The 17,198-nt window shown below is 39.6% G+C and overlaps 1 protein-coding gene across 5 annotated transcripts in view; it reads left to right on the top strand.

The window, feature by feature from the left end:
• The window catches only part of LOC117764400, a 29,797-nt gene extending 12,977 nt beyond the window's left edge, over positions 1-16,820 (top strand). For 2 of the 5 annotated variants that reach the window (XM_034590124.1, XM_034590123.1), the window contains 11 exons: positions 5,386-5,462; positions 5,677-6,309; positions 6,817-7,533; positions 8,120-8,755; positions 9,263-9,982; positions 10,759-12,577; positions 13,893-14,069; positions 14,810-14,986; positions 15,482-15,528; positions 15,796-16,509; positions 16,562-16,820. In XM_034590124.1, the coding sequence (XP_034446015.1) occupies positions 5,386-5,462; positions 5,677-6,309; positions 6,817-7,533; positions 8,120-8,755; positions 9,263-9,982; positions 10,759-12,577; positions 13,893-14,069; positions 14,810-14,986; positions 15,482-15,528; positions 15,796-16,322 (5,530 nt within the window). In that variant the 3' untranslated portion in view covers positions 16,323-16,509; positions 16,562-16,820. Of the gene's footprint in view, positions 1-3,392; positions 3,498-5,084; positions 5,190-5,385; positions 5,463-5,676; positions 6,310-6,816; positions 7,534-8,119; positions 8,756-9,262; positions 9,983-10,758; positions 12,578-13,892; positions 14,070-14,809; positions 14,987-15,481; positions 15,529-15,795; positions 16,510-16,561 lie in introns of all 5 variants that reach the window. The other 3 variants (XM_034590121.1, XM_034590122.1, XM_034590125.1) reach the window with 3 other exon arrangements.
• The last annotated feature ends 378 nt before the right edge of the window (positions 16,821-17,198 follow it).

Here is a 17,198-nt window from a genome sequence, read left to right as displayed (position 1 = left end):
TGGGTGACTGCTTCATTGTTTACTTACATCTCCCTTTCTGTCTGTCCTTTTTCAAACCATAAGCTGCATTTCCAAAGTTGTCCGTTTTAGGTGCTTGATATTCAGTTTTATATAGATAGCAGGTATAACACAGTCAAGCCTTATGACTAAAACATAGTAGTGTGGATGTAGCCTGAGCCAAGGTAGGAAAAACAATGGACTTCATGCAAGAAAAAATGTATTCTTTTCCTAAATTTCTCATACATTTGATGGTATGGTTAGTTCGTACAAACATGACATGTCAGATTTAACAAACTCTTCTAACTTTGCTGTGACAAATAAAGTGTATAAAGTGTATATAAAAAGTCTACACACCCCTGTTAAAATCCCAGGTTTTTGTGATGTAAAAAAATGAGACAAAGATAAATCATTTCTGAACTTTTTCCACCTTTAATGTGACTTATAACGTGAACAATTCAATTGAAAAACAAATTGAAATCTTTTAGGGGAAAAAATAAAAAGTAAAAAACTTACAATAACCTGGTTGCATAAGTGTGCACACCCTTAAACTAATACTTTGTTGAAGCACCTTTTGATTCTATTACAGCACTCAGTCTTTTTGGGTAGGAGTCTATTAGCATGGCACATCTTGACTTGGCAATATTTGCCCACTCTTCTTTGCAAAAGCGCTCCAAATCTGTCAGATTGCGAGGGCATCTCCTGTACACAGCCCTCTTCAGATCACCCCACAGATGTTCGATTGGATTCAGGTCTGGGCTCTGGCTGGGCCATTCCAAAACATGAATCTTCTTCTGGTGAAGCCATGCTTTTGTTGATTTGGATGTATGCTTTGGGTCGTTGTCGTGCTGAAAGGTGAAATTCCTCTTCATCTTCAGCTTTCTAACGGAAGCCTGAAGGTTTTGTGCCAAAATTGACTGGTATTTGGAACTGTTCATAATTCCCTCAACCTTGACTAACGGCCCCGGTTCCAGCTGAAGAAAAACAGCCCCAAAGCATGATGCTGCCACCACCATGCTTCACTGTGGGTATGGTGTTCTTTGGGTGATGTGCAGTGTTGTTTTTGCACCAAACATACCTTTTGGAATTATGGCCAAAAAGTTCAACCTTGGTTTCATCAGACCATAACACATTTTCCCACATGCTTTTGGGAGACTTCATGTATGTTTTTGCAAAATTTAGCCGGGCTTGGATGTTTACTTCGTAAGAAAAGGCTTCCATCTTGCCACCCTACCCCATAGCCCAAACATATGAAGAATACGGGAGATTGTTGTCACATGTAGTACACAGCCAGTACTTGCCAGAAATTCCTGCAGCTCCTTTAATGTTGCTGTAGGCCTCTTGAAAGCCTCCCTGACCAGTTTTCTTCTCGTCTTTTCATCAATTTTGGAGGGACGTCCAGTTCTTGGTAATGTCACTGTTGTGCCATATTTTCTCCACTTGATGATGGCTCTCTTCACTGTGTTCCATGGTATATCTAATGCCTTGGAAATTCTTTTGTACCCTTCTCCTGACTGATACTTTTCAACAATGAGATCCCTCTGATGCTTAGGAAGCTCTCTGTTGACCATGGCTTTTGCTGTAAGATGCAACTCAGAAAATGTCCGGAAAATCCTACTAGAACAGCTGAACTTTATTTGGGATTATTCAGAGTCACTTTAAATGATGGCAGGAGTGTACTGATTACTATTTAACATGAGTTTGAATGTGATTGATTAATTCTGAACACAGCCACATCCCCAGTTATAAGAGGGTGTGCACACTTATGCAACCACATTATTTTATTTTTTTATTTTTTATTTTTCCCCCTAAAATATTTCAGTTTGTTTTTCAATTGAATTGTTCACATTATAGGTCACATTAATGGTGGAAAAAGTTCTGACATGATTTATCTTGGTCTCATTTTTTTACATCACAAAAACATGGCATTTTAACAGGGGTGTGTAGACTTTTTATATCCACTGTATATAGTGCGAGCCAGCACTCAATAGGCAGCTCCATTTGCATTCAGCGGTGCACAGCCTACCAGAGCCCTCGCCACCGGCAATGCACAGAGCCACCAATCACCATCTACAGTGGCTGCCCTGTGCTCCAGTGGCCAAACCAAGGATCCAATGGCCCCAGTCCATAAAAAGAGCAGTATGGCAGCAATTTGATGAAAATGTGGATCGCATCTTGGAAGGAATTATCAAGGGGGACATGGAACAGTGGCTGAGAACCATGGCCACTATCATAGTGAGCATCGCAGTTGAGTGATTTGGGATTTTGCAAACCTATTCAAGCTGACTAAGCTGCTCCCGGGCCAGAAAAGAATGGGTCACTTGACCTGCTCCACAGAAGTCACAAACAACCACCTCAAGAGCACATACAGTGGCAACAGGAGAGACCAACAACTGGGTTTATATAACGCTCTGATAACACAAACAGACCCAACAACAGATTTTAATCTTTAAGAGCCCTGTCTGAGTAAAGTGTAAGAAGTGGTGAGGAGAGCTACATCCATCTTAGCACCTGGACTGAGTGGAGTACCATGCAGGTACTATTAGAACTGTCCGAAGCTGCAGCATTGGCTTTGGAGGGACCTGAAGGTGATCTGGAGGAGAGGGAAGATTGCCCAGCCATGGATATATGCTGAGGGGGTATTCATCCCAAAAGAAGAGCTGTTAGAAAACATTGATCAGTTTTGAATCATCTCCTTTCTCAGCGTAGAGAGCAAGATCTTCTTCAGCGTTGTGGCCAGGAGACTTTTCGACTTTCTGTTGGGCAACAACTACATTGATACATCGGTACAGAAGGGAGGTATACCTCGCGTCCCTGGTTGCCTAGAACACACAGGCGTGGTGACGCAGCTCATCAGAGAGGCGAAAGAGGGCAAATGAGATCTGGCTTTACTGTGGCCTGACCTTACCAACGCATATGGGTCAATACCCCACAAGTTGGTCGAGGTTGCACTGGAGAGACATCATATACCCCAGAAGGTGAAAGACCTCATACTGGGATACTACAGTGAGTTCAGGTTGAGGGTCTCCTCAGGCCAAGTGACATCGGACTGGCACCAACTGCAAATTGGAATAATCCCTGGTTGCACCTTCTCCGTTACCCTCTTTGCGCTGGCAATGAGCATGCTGGTTAATTCCGCAGAACCAGAGATAGCATATTGCAGGAAGATCAGACTTCCTGCAATATGCTGGATCGGTGGATTCCAGAGTGGCTGGTGCAGGAATCATAATGAGGACAGGGAGGAAGTGGACGGTGACTTGGATGTTTGAGCTTGACTGTGCAGAATGACGTACACTGGTGCATATACATTGACTGCAATTGAGATGTTGTAGCTCTAAATGATTTGGCTGTTAATGTCTGTCATTGTAAAAACATTTCTACCATTTGTGTTAAAGGTTTTCTGACGAAGAAGGATCAGTCTCTTCTGAACCCAGCCATGCTTCTGTGAAAAGTGACAGGTCCATGGACAAACTTATCAACTTCAGTGACAAACAACAAAGGTGAGATAATTTTGGTAATGCCAGGGCTGTGGTACAGTTTGATTGGATAAGTCACAAAGAGTTTGGGTGACTGCTTCATTGTTTACTTACATCTCCCTTTCTGTCTGTCCTTTTTCAAACCATAAGCTGCATTTCCAAAGTTGTCCGTTTTAGGTGCTTGATATTCAGTTTTATATAGATAGCAGGTATAACACAGTCAAGCCTTATGACTAAAACATAGTAGTGTGGATGTAGCCTGAGCCAAGGTAGGAAAAACAATGGACTTCATGCAAGAAAAATGTATTCTTTTCCTAAATTTCTCATACATTTGATGGTATGGTTAGTTCGTACAAACATGACATGTCAGATTTAACAAACTCTTCTAACTTTGCTGTGACAAATAAAGTGTATAAAGTGTGTATGTATATATATATATATATATATATATATATATATATATATATATCCTGAGTGGCTGGTACAGGAATCATAATTAGGACAGGGAGGAAGTGGAGGGCGACAGAGGCAGTCAAACAGGCAGAAGCTTGGCTCAAGCACAAAGCCCTCCCTGGGAGTGTGGCACAGGGCAGGGCTGGACTTGTGAGCACAACACCAGAGCAAGAACCATCGCGCATGTCAGGGAGGGCGAACTGCCACCTAAGTGCTCCAGGAGAAGCTCAGTTTGATTGCTGGCCACAGCACGAGACTGGGTGATGACAGTCGACCTGGAGAGGCAGCTGAAAATTCCATCACACATCACCCAGTCCTCGCTGAGACCCGACATCATCTTGGTCTCAGAAACAACAAGGCAGCTCATCCTACATGAGCTAACCGTACCCTTGGAGGAGAGGATGGAGGAGGCTCAAGAGAGGAAAAGAGCAAAATACCAGAAGATGCTGGAGGACTGCTGCAGGAACAGATGGGAGACCATCTGTATGCCAGTGAAAGTAGACAGTCTGGGTTTTGCAGGCCATTCACTCAATAAAGCCTATGGAGTCCTGGGGATCAGAGTACAGAGCAGGAGGAGAGCCATTTGTGACAACATGGAGGCAGCTAAGAAAGCATCCAGGTGTCTCTGGCTGAAAAGGGGTGACCAGTGGGGTCAGAAGAACGCCACTTGAACACAGGCCGGGACTTGATCAATCTCGGTCAGGTCGCCTGGATGGGTGTCTGTTGTAAGACCCGAAACACCCAATGGCTCCAGGATACAGCACTGATGATGTGTTCAAGTTAGTGCACTAGAGGATATATGCTCTTTGGCTTCTCAGCTTGCTGGTTCCTTTTCTGTCAGCTTCTAAAAAAATGCACATGTGTACTGCTGTGAATAGAGAGGTTCATACCGTAACCTGTATTTATGACAATGAATTACACCTCCCACCTGAGGCCTGAGTGTAGTAGAGAGCAATTCTTCCATTGTGTTAAAGTCATCCTTCTTTACTCAGAAATGTGTTTTGTTCATTGCTACTTCTCTTGGATGTTTGAGCTTGACTGTGCAGAATGACGTACACTGGTGCATATACATTGACTGTAATTGACATATTGGAGCTCTAAATGATTTGGCTGTTAATGTTTGTCATTGTAAAAACATTTCTACCATTTGTGTTAAAGGTTTTCTGACAAAGAAGGATCGGTCTCTTCTGAACCCAGCCATGTTTCTGTGAAAAGTGACAGCTCCATGGACAAACTTATCAACTTCAGTGACAAACAACAAAGGTGAGATAATGTTGGTAATGCCAGGGCTTCGGTATAGTTAGATCTGGAGTTAAAGAGATTATAGACTATAAATTACCAGTCATTTCATGTCTTGAGCAAGAGTTACTATTTCTGTCACAGTAAAATTATAGTTCCTTACTCACACAAACTTGAGAACTGAACTATGTAATAATAAAATGTTTTGTCTGTGTTGAAGCACACTGCAGCCAGAGACAATGAAAGAGATTGGCAACCGATCTCAGGATAACACACTCGACTTCATCAATGTTGCAGGTACTCAAACAAACATTCAATAAAGGAAGTCGAATTTCATAACATTGTATATTGATAGTCACAATTAAATATCATAATACCATTTCTTCTCTGTGCTTTAACTGAATTCATAACACGTTTTTAAATGCCACCACATTGCTCTAAAATATAAAATTACTGCCATATCTCATTAGAGAGGTCATTATATTTCTTTTCTGTTTTTGTTTTACCTCAGAGAAAGATGATGGCATGCAGGAACTCAGAGATCACCTGAAGAAGAAAATTCTCGACGATTATAAAGATCAGAGTCAAAAAAAGATTGACACAGAACTCTTTGTGATAAACGCTGTCAAAAGCAAGAAAGACAAACCACAACTTCTAAAAAGTTACAATAAAATATTTGAACCTTCGAACAGTACGCGAACAGTTCTAATGAAGGGTGTTCCTGGTATTGGTAAAACATTTCAAAAAGAGATGTTAATGGTTGATTGGGCAGAAGGAAACTCCAACAAAGACATAGACTTGATTGTGTCATTTAATTTCAATCAGCTAAATTCAAGCAGAGACAAAAGCATGGAAGATCTGCTTAATAATTTCTTCAGTGATATCAAACCACGACAAGCTCCCACCTATGACAAGTATAAAGTAGCTTTTATCCTTGATGGCCTGGAAGAATGTAAACTTGATCTTGACTTTGAAAAAAACAAGGACGTGACTGACATAACAGAGCGAGCCTCAATGGATGTGCTGCTCAAAAACCTCATCAAGGGGACGTTGCTTCCCTCTGCTCGACTGTGGATCATCTCTCAACCTTCAGGAGTTGACAAGATTCCCTCTCAATATATTCAGAAAGTGACAGAATGTCGAGGTAAGAAACTTTGGGATTTCCCTAGCTCACAATTTCCTCTGTAGGTGGTGTTATTTTTGTTTGACAAATTATTGTTATTTTAGTTTAAAGGATCAGTGTGTAGAATTTAGTGACATCTGAAGTTGAAGTGTCATGTTGCAGCTGAATACCCCTCACCTAACCTCCCCTTCCAAACATGAGAGAGAACCTGTAGGAGCCTTCAGTCGTCATAAAAACTCAAAAGGTTGTTTGTCCAGTTTGGAAAGAAAAAACTGAGGCCTCTGTAGAGAGGATCCGCTCCTGATGTAAATATAAAGTATTTAAATATAAAGGGCCCATTCTAGGGTAAAGAAAACAACAATTCGTACAATTTAGATGATTACACACTGTGAAAATATCACTAGGATTATTTTAATATTATTATTAATTTCTGCCAATAGATCCCTTTCACCTAAATTTTATACACTGAACCTTTAAAAATAGCACAAAAGTTGATATAATATGCAGAAAATTGTTCTGTTTATTCAGAGACCTTGAAGCGCCGACAGCAGCTGGTATCAAGCCTGAAGAAAAGATTTTGTGGAGAATACTCTCAAGTTGAAGACCAAACTCATCCTAACCAGAAAAACACTGAACACATTATTAGAGAAAAATGTGTTGGTGACGCCAATGATGAAGAGAAAAATGGAAAGCAAAAATCATTCAAAATTGTGAATGAGACATCTGAAATCTTCAAATGCGAAAAAGGACAGACAGTAAGAACTCTGCTTACTATTGGAGAACCTGATATTGGAAAAACCTTCCACGTAAAGAAGTTCATTCAAAACTGGGCAGAAAATAATGATAAATCATTTTTCAGTCGGATATGGACCAGTGTTGTCAGAGCAAAGGATGATGAAGAACTTATATTTCCACTGGACTTCTTAAAACTTAATGGGATAAAAGAGGAAAAAATCAGCTTGGTGGGACTTCTTAATCATTTATTCAAGGAGACCAAAGAATCTGTCATATCTAACTATGAAAATGTCAAAGTTTTATTTATCTTGGATGGACTGGACTGTTCTCAACAACCTCTTGACTTCAACCACAGTGACATTTTGAAAGATGCCCGACAGCCAGCCTCAGTGGATGTGCTACTGACAAACCTCATCAAAGGAAACCTGCTTCCTTCCGCAAAGCTCTGGATAACCTCCCGATTTTGCTCCCTGCCTGATGAGTCATATGACAGGATGACAGAAATACGAGGTATTATGCTTTACCTGTATTTACGTGCGTTTTTCTCTCTCTCACTGCAGCAGCTGCACATCTATAATAAGACGTTATGTTATTGGAGTTAACAAGTTATGACCTTGATCTGAATTATACAAAGCCTAATGCTGTAAAGTGAAGGTCACTTATCCATTGTCAAAAACCCACCTTCATGCATGAATACAAAAAAACTAGAAAACATTTGCAATTTTATTGAGAATGGAAATAATGGGCATAAATGACATTGTAAGTCTGACATTTCATGGTGATGAAGCTCAAACCCAGGATTAGCCTGCACACTACTGGTAGCCTCAAAAACGAATTAAACCCTCTGCTATGACTAATTTATCACCATAATTTTTCAACCCATGTTTTTACTACAGAAGTCTGGTGCCACTGGCTCAGATAGAGCGACTTTCCTTTTTTACGAAAAGTATTGAAAAAATATGAGTATTGAAATGTATGACTTGCTATCGAAATTCTTTTGGTATCGTGACAACCCTAATTATTTAAAATATAAAATTACTGCCATATCTCATTAGAGAGGTCATTATATTTCTTTTCTGTTTTTGTTTTACCTCAGAGAAGGATGGCATGCCGGAACTCAGAGATCACCTGAAGAAGAGAATTCTCAACGATTATAAAGATCAGAGTCAAAAAGACACAGAACTCTTTGTGATAAACGCTGTCGAAGGCAAGAAAGACGAACCACAACTTCTAAAAAGTTACAATGAAATATTTGAACCTTCGAAGAAAAACAGTACGCGAACAGTTCTAATGAAGGGTGTTCCTGGTATTGGTAAAACATTTCAAAAAGAGATGTTAATGGTTGATTGGGCAAAAGCAAACTCCAACAAAGACACAGACTTGATTGTGTCATTTAATTTCAATCAGCTAAATTCAAGCAGAGACAAAACTCTAAGCATGGAAGATCTGCTTAATAATTTCTTCAGGGATATCAAACCACGACAAGCTCCCAAATATGACAAGTGTAAAGTAGCTTTTATCCTTGATGGCCTGGAAAAATGTAAACTTGATCTTGACTTTGAAAAAAACAAGGACCTGACTGACATAAAAGAGCAAGCCTCAATGGATGTGCTGCTCAAAAACCTCATCAAGGGGACGTTGCTTCCCTCTGCTCGACTGTGGATCATCTCTCAACCTTCAGGAGTTGACAAGATTCCCTCTCAATATATTCAGATAGTGACAGAATGTCGAGGTAAGAAACTTTGGGATTTCCCTAGCTCACAATTTCCTCTGTAGGTGGTGTTATTTTTGTATGACAAATTATTGTTATTTTAGTTTAAAGGATCAGTGTGTAGAATTTAGTGACATCTGAAGTTGAAGTGTCATGTTGCAGCTGAATACCCCTCACCTAACCTCCCCTTCCAAACATGAGAGAGAACCTGTAGGAGCCTTCAGTCGTCATTAAAACTCAAAAGGTTGTTTGTCCAGTTTGGAAAGAAAAAACTGAGGCCTCTGTAGAGAGGATCCGCTCCTGATGTAAATATAAAGTATTTAAATATAAAGGGCCCATTCTAGGGTAAAGAAAACAACAATTTGTCCAATTTAGATGATTACACACTGTGAAAATATCACTAGGATTATTTTAATATTATTATTAATTTCTGCCAATAGATCCCTTTCACCTAGATTTTATACACTGAACCTTTAAAAATAGCACAAGAGTTGATATAATATGCAGAAAATTGTTCTGTTTATTCAGAGACCTTGAAGCGCCGACAGCAGCTGGTATCAAGCCTGAAGAAAAGATTTTGTGGAGAATACTCTCAAGTTGAAGACAAAACTCATCCTAACCAGAAAAACACTGAACACATTATTAGAGAAAAATGTGTTGGTGACGCCAATGATGAAGAGAAAAATGGAAAGCAAAAATCATTCAAAATTGTGAATGAGACATCTGAAATCTTCAAATGCGAAAAAGGACAGACAGTAAGAACTCTGCTTACTATTGGAGAACCTGGTGTTGGAAAAACCTTCCACGTAAAGAAGTTCATTCAAAACTGGGCAGAAAATAATGATAAGAAATCACTTCCCACTTGGTTGTTGACCCGTTTTGTCAAAGCAAAGGATGATGAAGAACTTATATTTCCACTGGACTTCTTAAAACTTAATGGGATAAAAGAGGAAAAAATCAGCTTGGTGGGACTTCTTAATCATTTATTCAAGGAGACCAAAGAATCTGTCATATCTAACTATGAAAATGTCAAAGTTTTATTTGTCTTGGATGGACTGGACTGTTATCAACAACCTCTTGACTTCAACCACAGTGACATTTTGTCAGATGTCCTACAGCCAGCCTCAGTGGATGTGCTACTGACAAACCTCATCAATGGAAAGCTGCTTCCTTCCGCCCAGCTCTGGATAACCTCCCGATCTTGCTCCCTGCCTGATGAGTCATATGACAGGATGACAGAAATACGAGGTATTATGCTTTACCTGTATTTACGTGCGTTTTTCTCTCTCTCACTGCAGCAGCTGCCCATCTATAATAAGACGTTATGTTATTGGAGTTAACAAGTTATGACCTTGATCTGAATTATACATAGCCTAATGCTGTAAAGTGAAGGTCACTTATCCATTGTCAAAAACCCACCTTCATGCATGAATACAAAAAAACTAGAAAACACTTAACAGATAAATCGCAATTTTATAGAATGAGAAATAATGGGCATAAATGACATTGTAAGTCTGACATTTCATGGTGATGAAGCTCAAACCCAGGATTAGCCTGCACACATAATTTATCACCATCATTTTTCAACCCATGTTTTTACTACAGAAGTCTGGTGCCACTGGATCAGATAGAGCGACTTTCCTTTTTACGAAAAGTGTTGAAAAAATATGGGTATTGAAATGTATGACTTGCTATCGAAATTATTTTGGTATCGTGACAACCCTAATTGACAACATCACTTACGCTGGTGATGGTCACTGGTTTATTCAAAATGTATTAATATTTTATGACAATACACAATTACAAGTGGGAAGCTAATAAGATGAACAATTCTTGACATACAGTATGTGTTCCACATACAGAGAGACAAACAGACAGCTTTTTGGAACAGTAGCAGATGACTGAACTAGCTTTTGCTTTTGCTTTTGCAACTCTTTAGAGCTTCACTAGTATTTACTCAAATAAAAAAACAACCGCATAATTCTTGGTGTTTTAATAATTCATGTCAAAATGTTTTCTTATAGAGAAGCCTGATGTCACAAGTCAAAGGAAACTCAAATCTCAGCTGAGGGAGCAATTCACCCGGGTGTCTGAGGGGATTGATAAGGAGAAAACCTCTGCTCTTCTGAATGATGTCTTCACAAATGTCTTCATCATAGAGGGACAGAGGGGAGACGTCAATGATCAGCATGAGGTCAGACAGGTTCAGGAGGCAAAATTCAAACCAGTAACAGAAGAAAAGCCCATTAGATATCATGACATCTTCAAACCTGGATGTGAAAATATACCAATTAGAACTGTGCTAACCATCGGAGTGGCAGGCATTGGAAAATCTTTTGCATCAATGAAGTACATGCTGGACTGGGCTGAGGGTAAAGCCAATACAGACATACAATATATATTTCCTCTTCCTTTCCGGGAGTTGAATTTGCAAAAAGACAGAGAGCACAGTTTCGAAGACCTTCTTCATCAGTTCTGCCCTGCTATGAAGGAATCAGAAATAAGCAACTATGACAAGTACAAAGTTCTGATTGTCCTGGATGGCTTCGATGAATGTCGCCTTGACCTAAACTTCAGTCAAGATATGGATTTGACTGATGTGAAAAAGAAAACCTCCGTGAATGTTCTGCTTGCAAACCTTATCAAAGGAAACTTGCTTTCTAAAGCTCAAATTTGGATCACCTCCCGACCTGCAGCATCCAGTAATATCCCTGCTGATAAAGTTGACCGGGTTACTGAGGTGCGAGGATTCAATGATGACCAGAAGGAGGAGTACTTCGGGAAGAGATTCAGTGATAAGGATTTTCTTATGAAGGTCTTGTCCCATGTCAAGAAATCAAGAAGCCTTTATATCATGTGTCACCTCCCAGTCTTCTGTTGGATCACTTCAAAAGTTCTGGAGGACTTTGTGAATCGAAACCAAGAAGAGGGCATGCCCAAGACGCTGACTGACATGTATCTTTGCTTTCTTTTGCTGCAATGCAGACAGGCTAATGTGAAATATGGTGATGAGGAGACAAGTGAGAGTTCTGAAACAGATTCATGCTGGAATACAAGGAACAAAGACACAATCCTATCTTTGGGAAAACTGGCCTTCGAGGAGCTAGAGAAAGGAAACCTTCTCTTCACTGAAGAAAACCTGACAGAGTGTGGTATTGACATAGAAAAAACTGCAGTGTTCTCTGGATTATTTACTCGGGTTACACGAGAAGGTTGTGGGCAGTACCAGAATCATTTTTTCTGTTTTGTCCATCTGAGCATTCAAGAGTTTCTGGCAGCTTTTTTTGTGTTTCAAGCGTTCAATAACAAAGGAGAAAATCTGCTCTCAAAACCCACCTCAGTGGATGCAGACTTGTCTGAGGTGGTTGCAGACTTGTCTGCATCGGACTTCTACAAGAGAGCTGTGGACAAGGCTCTAGATAGTAAAAATGGAGACTGGGATCTGTTTCTTCGCTTCCTGCTTGGTCTCTCTCTGGAAACAAATCAAAATTTACTGAAAGACCTTCTGAAAAAGACGGAACATAACACAGAGACCAACAAGAAAACAATTGACTACATCAAAGACAAAATTAGTGAAGAGATCCAGGATTCGGATAAAAACCTCAATCTTTTCCACTGTTTGAATGAGCTGAATGACCAGTCTCTTGTTAAAGAAGTGAAAAAGTACCTGCTGTCAGAGACAAAGGCATTTGAAAATTTCTCCACCTCCCAGTGGTCAGCTCTGACTTATGTGCTGCTTATGTCCGATGAGAAACTTGATGTGTTTGATCTGAAAAAGTACTTGAAATCAGAAAAAGTTTTTCTGGGAATGTTGCCAGTGGTCAAAGTCTCCAAAACTACATTGTAAGTACTTTAAAATGAGTATTACAAATATTATGGTATTATGATGTAGCCCTATGCAAAAACAATATATATTTACGTCAGCATTATGGAAACCCAGTTTTTAGATGATTATCTATCATAAGATCCTGCTGTGGATGTCAGGCACTTCAGTCATAAACTTGCTGAGCCCTCTGAAAGGAGGTACAGTTTTCTTACTGCTGTTGAATCCTACCCTTGTCTAAGCAAAGAACACTCAGCTAGCTGCTAAGCCAGACCATATGTTTACATTTTTAACTTAAGTTGGCTGACCCAGTTGGCTAGGTGGACTAAATGCTATTCACTGCTCAGTTATTTAATTTAGTTCCACTAGTTTTGCAAACAGATTCTCATTAACAAACTAGTAAACGTTTTTAATACTATATTGTGTAGCTTCTGTATGAACTTAAGGGTAAGGTAACATTGCGGACATCTCACACACACACTCACTTAATTCGCTGCTCGCTTCTCTCTCTCAGACACACACACTGACACCAACTCAGCTGACGTCTCTGATTGCTACAGTTTAAAGTTTGAAATGACGCCACAATATCAACACTGATCACCACAATACTTTTCTTAATGAGTCAAATCTGTCTTCATAGCAGCGCGGGCATTCATCAGCCCGTCCTGGAAGCTCTCTTCTCCTCACTCTCGAGCTGTGACAAACACACACACATGCACCCACACATGAACACACAAACAGTGTCATCGTACACATGTGTAGACTGGGTAAAAACAACACAATTTGTAAACTAAGACGATATATGGAGAGCAGTAGAGATTGTGGGGTGGGCTCAGTTTGGCCTGATTTAGTTGGCATCGGCAGGGTGAGTGATAGAGACAGAGAGAGGAGCAGTAAATTACTGACGGAACTAATAAAAACTGTAAAAAAAAAAACTTTATTATGGTCCAAACACCCAAAATGAACACTGTAAGCGGATTACCTGATCACAGTAACCAAATTATTTTAATGGAAATTCTATAGGAACGATTCTGTCCCAAGCTTTTTGATCCATATAAACGGTTGATTACTATGTCCGTGATCGCTATAAGTGGTTTCCACTGTAAATTAATCTTGTCCCCCTGATTTATTTCACACTCTTGTGGATACCCTTTTAAAATGAGTTAATCCAGTGACTTCCATCCTTGCTCTTTCACTCTCAGCCCTGTCCCCTGAAACAAGATAACACTGTTTTGCTAACAGTCTCAGCTACATGTAACTAACCAGCATATTTCCAGCACTGGCACCTACCTAATAAACCAAGTAATCATCCTCAGGACCTTTCTCTTTTTACAGGCTGAGTTGGTGCACGCTCTCTGAGGAGTCCTGTAAAGGTCTAACATCCTCAGTCCTCACTTCCACGTCCTCTAATCTCATAGAGCTGGACCTGAGTCATAATGACCTGCTGGATTCAGGAGTGGAGCTACTTGCTAATGGCCTAAAGAGTTTACAATGTAAACTAGAGAGTCTCAAGTAAGTATACATGTTCTATACATTTTATAATGAGCAACACAACCTACACAATATCATGTACATGTTGGGGGGGGATTACAATGCTTAGATTTAAGTGTAACTATTCCAAAGTGCAAACAAGTTTATTGAGCTGTGCAGCGAATGTTTGAAACCTTTCACTTGTGAAAGTGGCTCAAGTTTGAGAGAAGCTGCATGAATGAGGTCCTGAGCTCACCACTGAGCTAACCTTTGTTCCAGTAGCTTTCTGTATTTTCTTATTGAGCATTTCTATTAACAATCTTTGTGACAAATTAAATGTGTTGCTCAGGTTTATAAGATAATTTGGCATCTATTGCACTACTAAGTTTAAACATTTGATTTGATTCTTTTTAGGGAACAGTAGAGGCAAATATTTAGAGGCATGCTGACTGGGTTAAATGTTTAATTACATTAAAAAGGCTCAAGGCTCTTGCTAGTGCTGTTACTTTGGACCCTTCCCTTGATTTAGAACACAGGTAGTATCCTTCCCCCAGTATCTTAATATCTGATTCAAAGTTGCTAATTAATGTCTCTGACATGGACAGAGAAGACTAAATATTATCAGTTTCTAACAGTCAAAGAAAGCAGTTCGTGATTTAATATGTTAATGCATTGTGTTTTCATAATCCGGACAAATGCTTGAGCGCTTAGTCAGGATTAATGCAGTAACAGAATTTGCTGCAATGTGTTTTTCAAAACGTGTGTATGTGTGTGGTTGGCAGGCTGTCGGGTTGTAAGGTGACAGAGAAAGGCTGCTTTGCCCTCGCCTCAGCTCTGGATTCCAACCTAGCTTCCCCCCTGAAAGAGCTGGATCTCAGTTACAATCATCCAGGAGACAGTGGGTCGAAGAGGCTCACTGCCATAGCGGAGGATCCAAAAAGGAAACTGCAGACATTGTGGTATGTGAAGATGGCAGGATGTGTTTAAATGTGTCCATTTTTAATGTTGTAGCTGGATCTCTTACAACAGGTTATACTGAAACTACATATACACAAAAGCTCCTAATGAAGATGAAAATCATAAAATACACGATTCAGTCATTACATTCAGTTCAGTTCCAAGATTCATATTTATGGACCTATTGATCATAAGCAAAGCTAAGTGGTTACCTCTCTGTTAAAATACACTTCTTCTCAGTACTTACAAGAGTAATTGAACACATGGCTGATTCAGACTGGCCTCAGTTTAGCACATTAATTTAGCTGCTTTACCAAACTGTCACGTTTAGTCCAATACAAAACCGGCCCATGCAAGCACTTCACATATGTTTAATAGCTCAGCAGCCTATTATTTAGCAGTTAAAAATGATGATTGTTGTTGTGGGTTTTGCTGTTGTTTCATATGAATTTATACGGCGACCCTAATATGGAAAACTATATCTTGATTTTGTACAGTTTGGACCATGGTGGAGCACATCGGTTAAAGCCAGGACTGAAGAAATGTAAGGGTTTTTCTGTAACTGCAACTATATTTTTTTGAATTAATTCAGTAAAGTATGAATCACAGAACTGATGCATAATCATTTTAAAATGACAATGAGATTAATTTCTCACTAAACCTTATCGGTAGTACAGGTTGTAATAATGGGTGTGTTTATTTTGTCTGACTCAAAAATGCTGCTTTTTCAAATCAAATTCAAAATGTAAAGTAGTCTTTTAACCACACAATCAACACTCAAACTGAATTATTGCATTTGTTTCTCTTTTAGATGCTGTAGATTTGAAGTTTGATGAAAACACAGCCAGCAGGCGACTTGTATTTTCTGAATCGAACAGGAAAGTTAGAACTGTAAAGACAGTGGAGGAGAAGGTTTCACGACTTGCAAATGATCACAGGTTTAAGAGGTCTCAGGTGTCTTGTGAGGAGGGCTTGAAAGGCCTTTGGTACTGGGAAGTGAAGTGGAGCGGGGAAGTTTGCATCTCAGTGGCATATGGAGAATTGTCTAGAAAATGGGACAGCAGTGGTGGCCTAGGATGCAACAAGATGTCCTGGAGTCTTCGCTGCTCAAAGGCTGGATACACTGCCTTACATGGGAAACAATCCACACCTATAAAGTTGTCCCCTTGCCAAAAAATAGCAGTGTTTCTGGATTGGGATGGCGGTAGTGTGAGTTATTACAGTGTGACATCAGAAACGTCGAGCCTTATACACACCTTCTCTGCCAAGTTCACACAACCGCTCTTCCCAAGCTTCTGGTTCAGGAAGGGCTCCGTGACTTTGTGTGAGATCGACTGAAGGACTCTGTGGTGGGAAGAGCTGAGGACCTGATGCCCTACGTAGCATTTAGGTTTGTAAAAGCACAACTGCATCATTTCAGTTCTTCAACAATAATATGTCACGCTGTTCTTGTTCAGTTGTTCATACTGAAAGTCAATATTAACAGTGCAAAGGAAGAAATGAAGTGAGATGACACTGAGATATCGTAGAGTTCACATTGAAATGAATGAATAAAACTGATTGTACAAATTGTAAAGCATCAATTGTTTAAAACTGCTTTTATGCAAAACTTTTGCATTGTTACATTACATTTTTACTTATAATGATCATTGTGTTTACAAATTTACAATTTTTTTTTTTGTGCTACATCATAGGGAAACTATTCAAAAAGAATTGTATATGGGTGGTTATTTTGTGAGCAGCTACAAATTGTAAAAACAAACATGCAGAAGCAGATTTCTGTTTTTATTCCCCGCAGATCTGGAATAAATCTCCAGAGCTACTACTGCAGATCTACTGTATTTGATTGTCGGTTTTGTTTCCACTATTTTATAAATGTTCTATGTTTTATGGGACTTGTATGTTGATATAAAGCACTTTGAATTTCCGTTGTGCTAGATAAATAATAAAAAACCTGCCTTGCATAACAATGTATTAGTTGATATTTTAACATGAATCTGCAAAATAACTATTAACAAAAGTTAGTAGAGTAAAAAAAACCAGCCTAGGCCATACTATACCCCTCCAGGCCAGAGTATACCCCAGGGGATAAACTGTCCTAGGCAAAGTCGTTGACTCCATGGATTGGTTGACCTATCCCGCAAGCTTCAATCTGCAGTCATCAACAGAACATGCACTTTATCTTGAAAACAAGCATGATCATTTTGATGTTGT

The sequence above is a fragment of the Hippoglossus hippoglossus genome, chromosome 7 (genome assembly GCF_009819705.1).
Source record: "Hippoglossus hippoglossus isolate fHipHip1 chromosome 7, fHipHip1.pri, whole genome shotgun sequence".
Classification (NCBI taxonomy): domain Eukaryota; kingdom Metazoa; phylum Chordata; class Actinopteri; order Pleuronectiformes; family Pleuronectidae; genus Hippoglossus; species Hippoglossus hippoglossus.
This window is presented reverse-complemented; position numbering and strand designations above follow the sequence as displayed.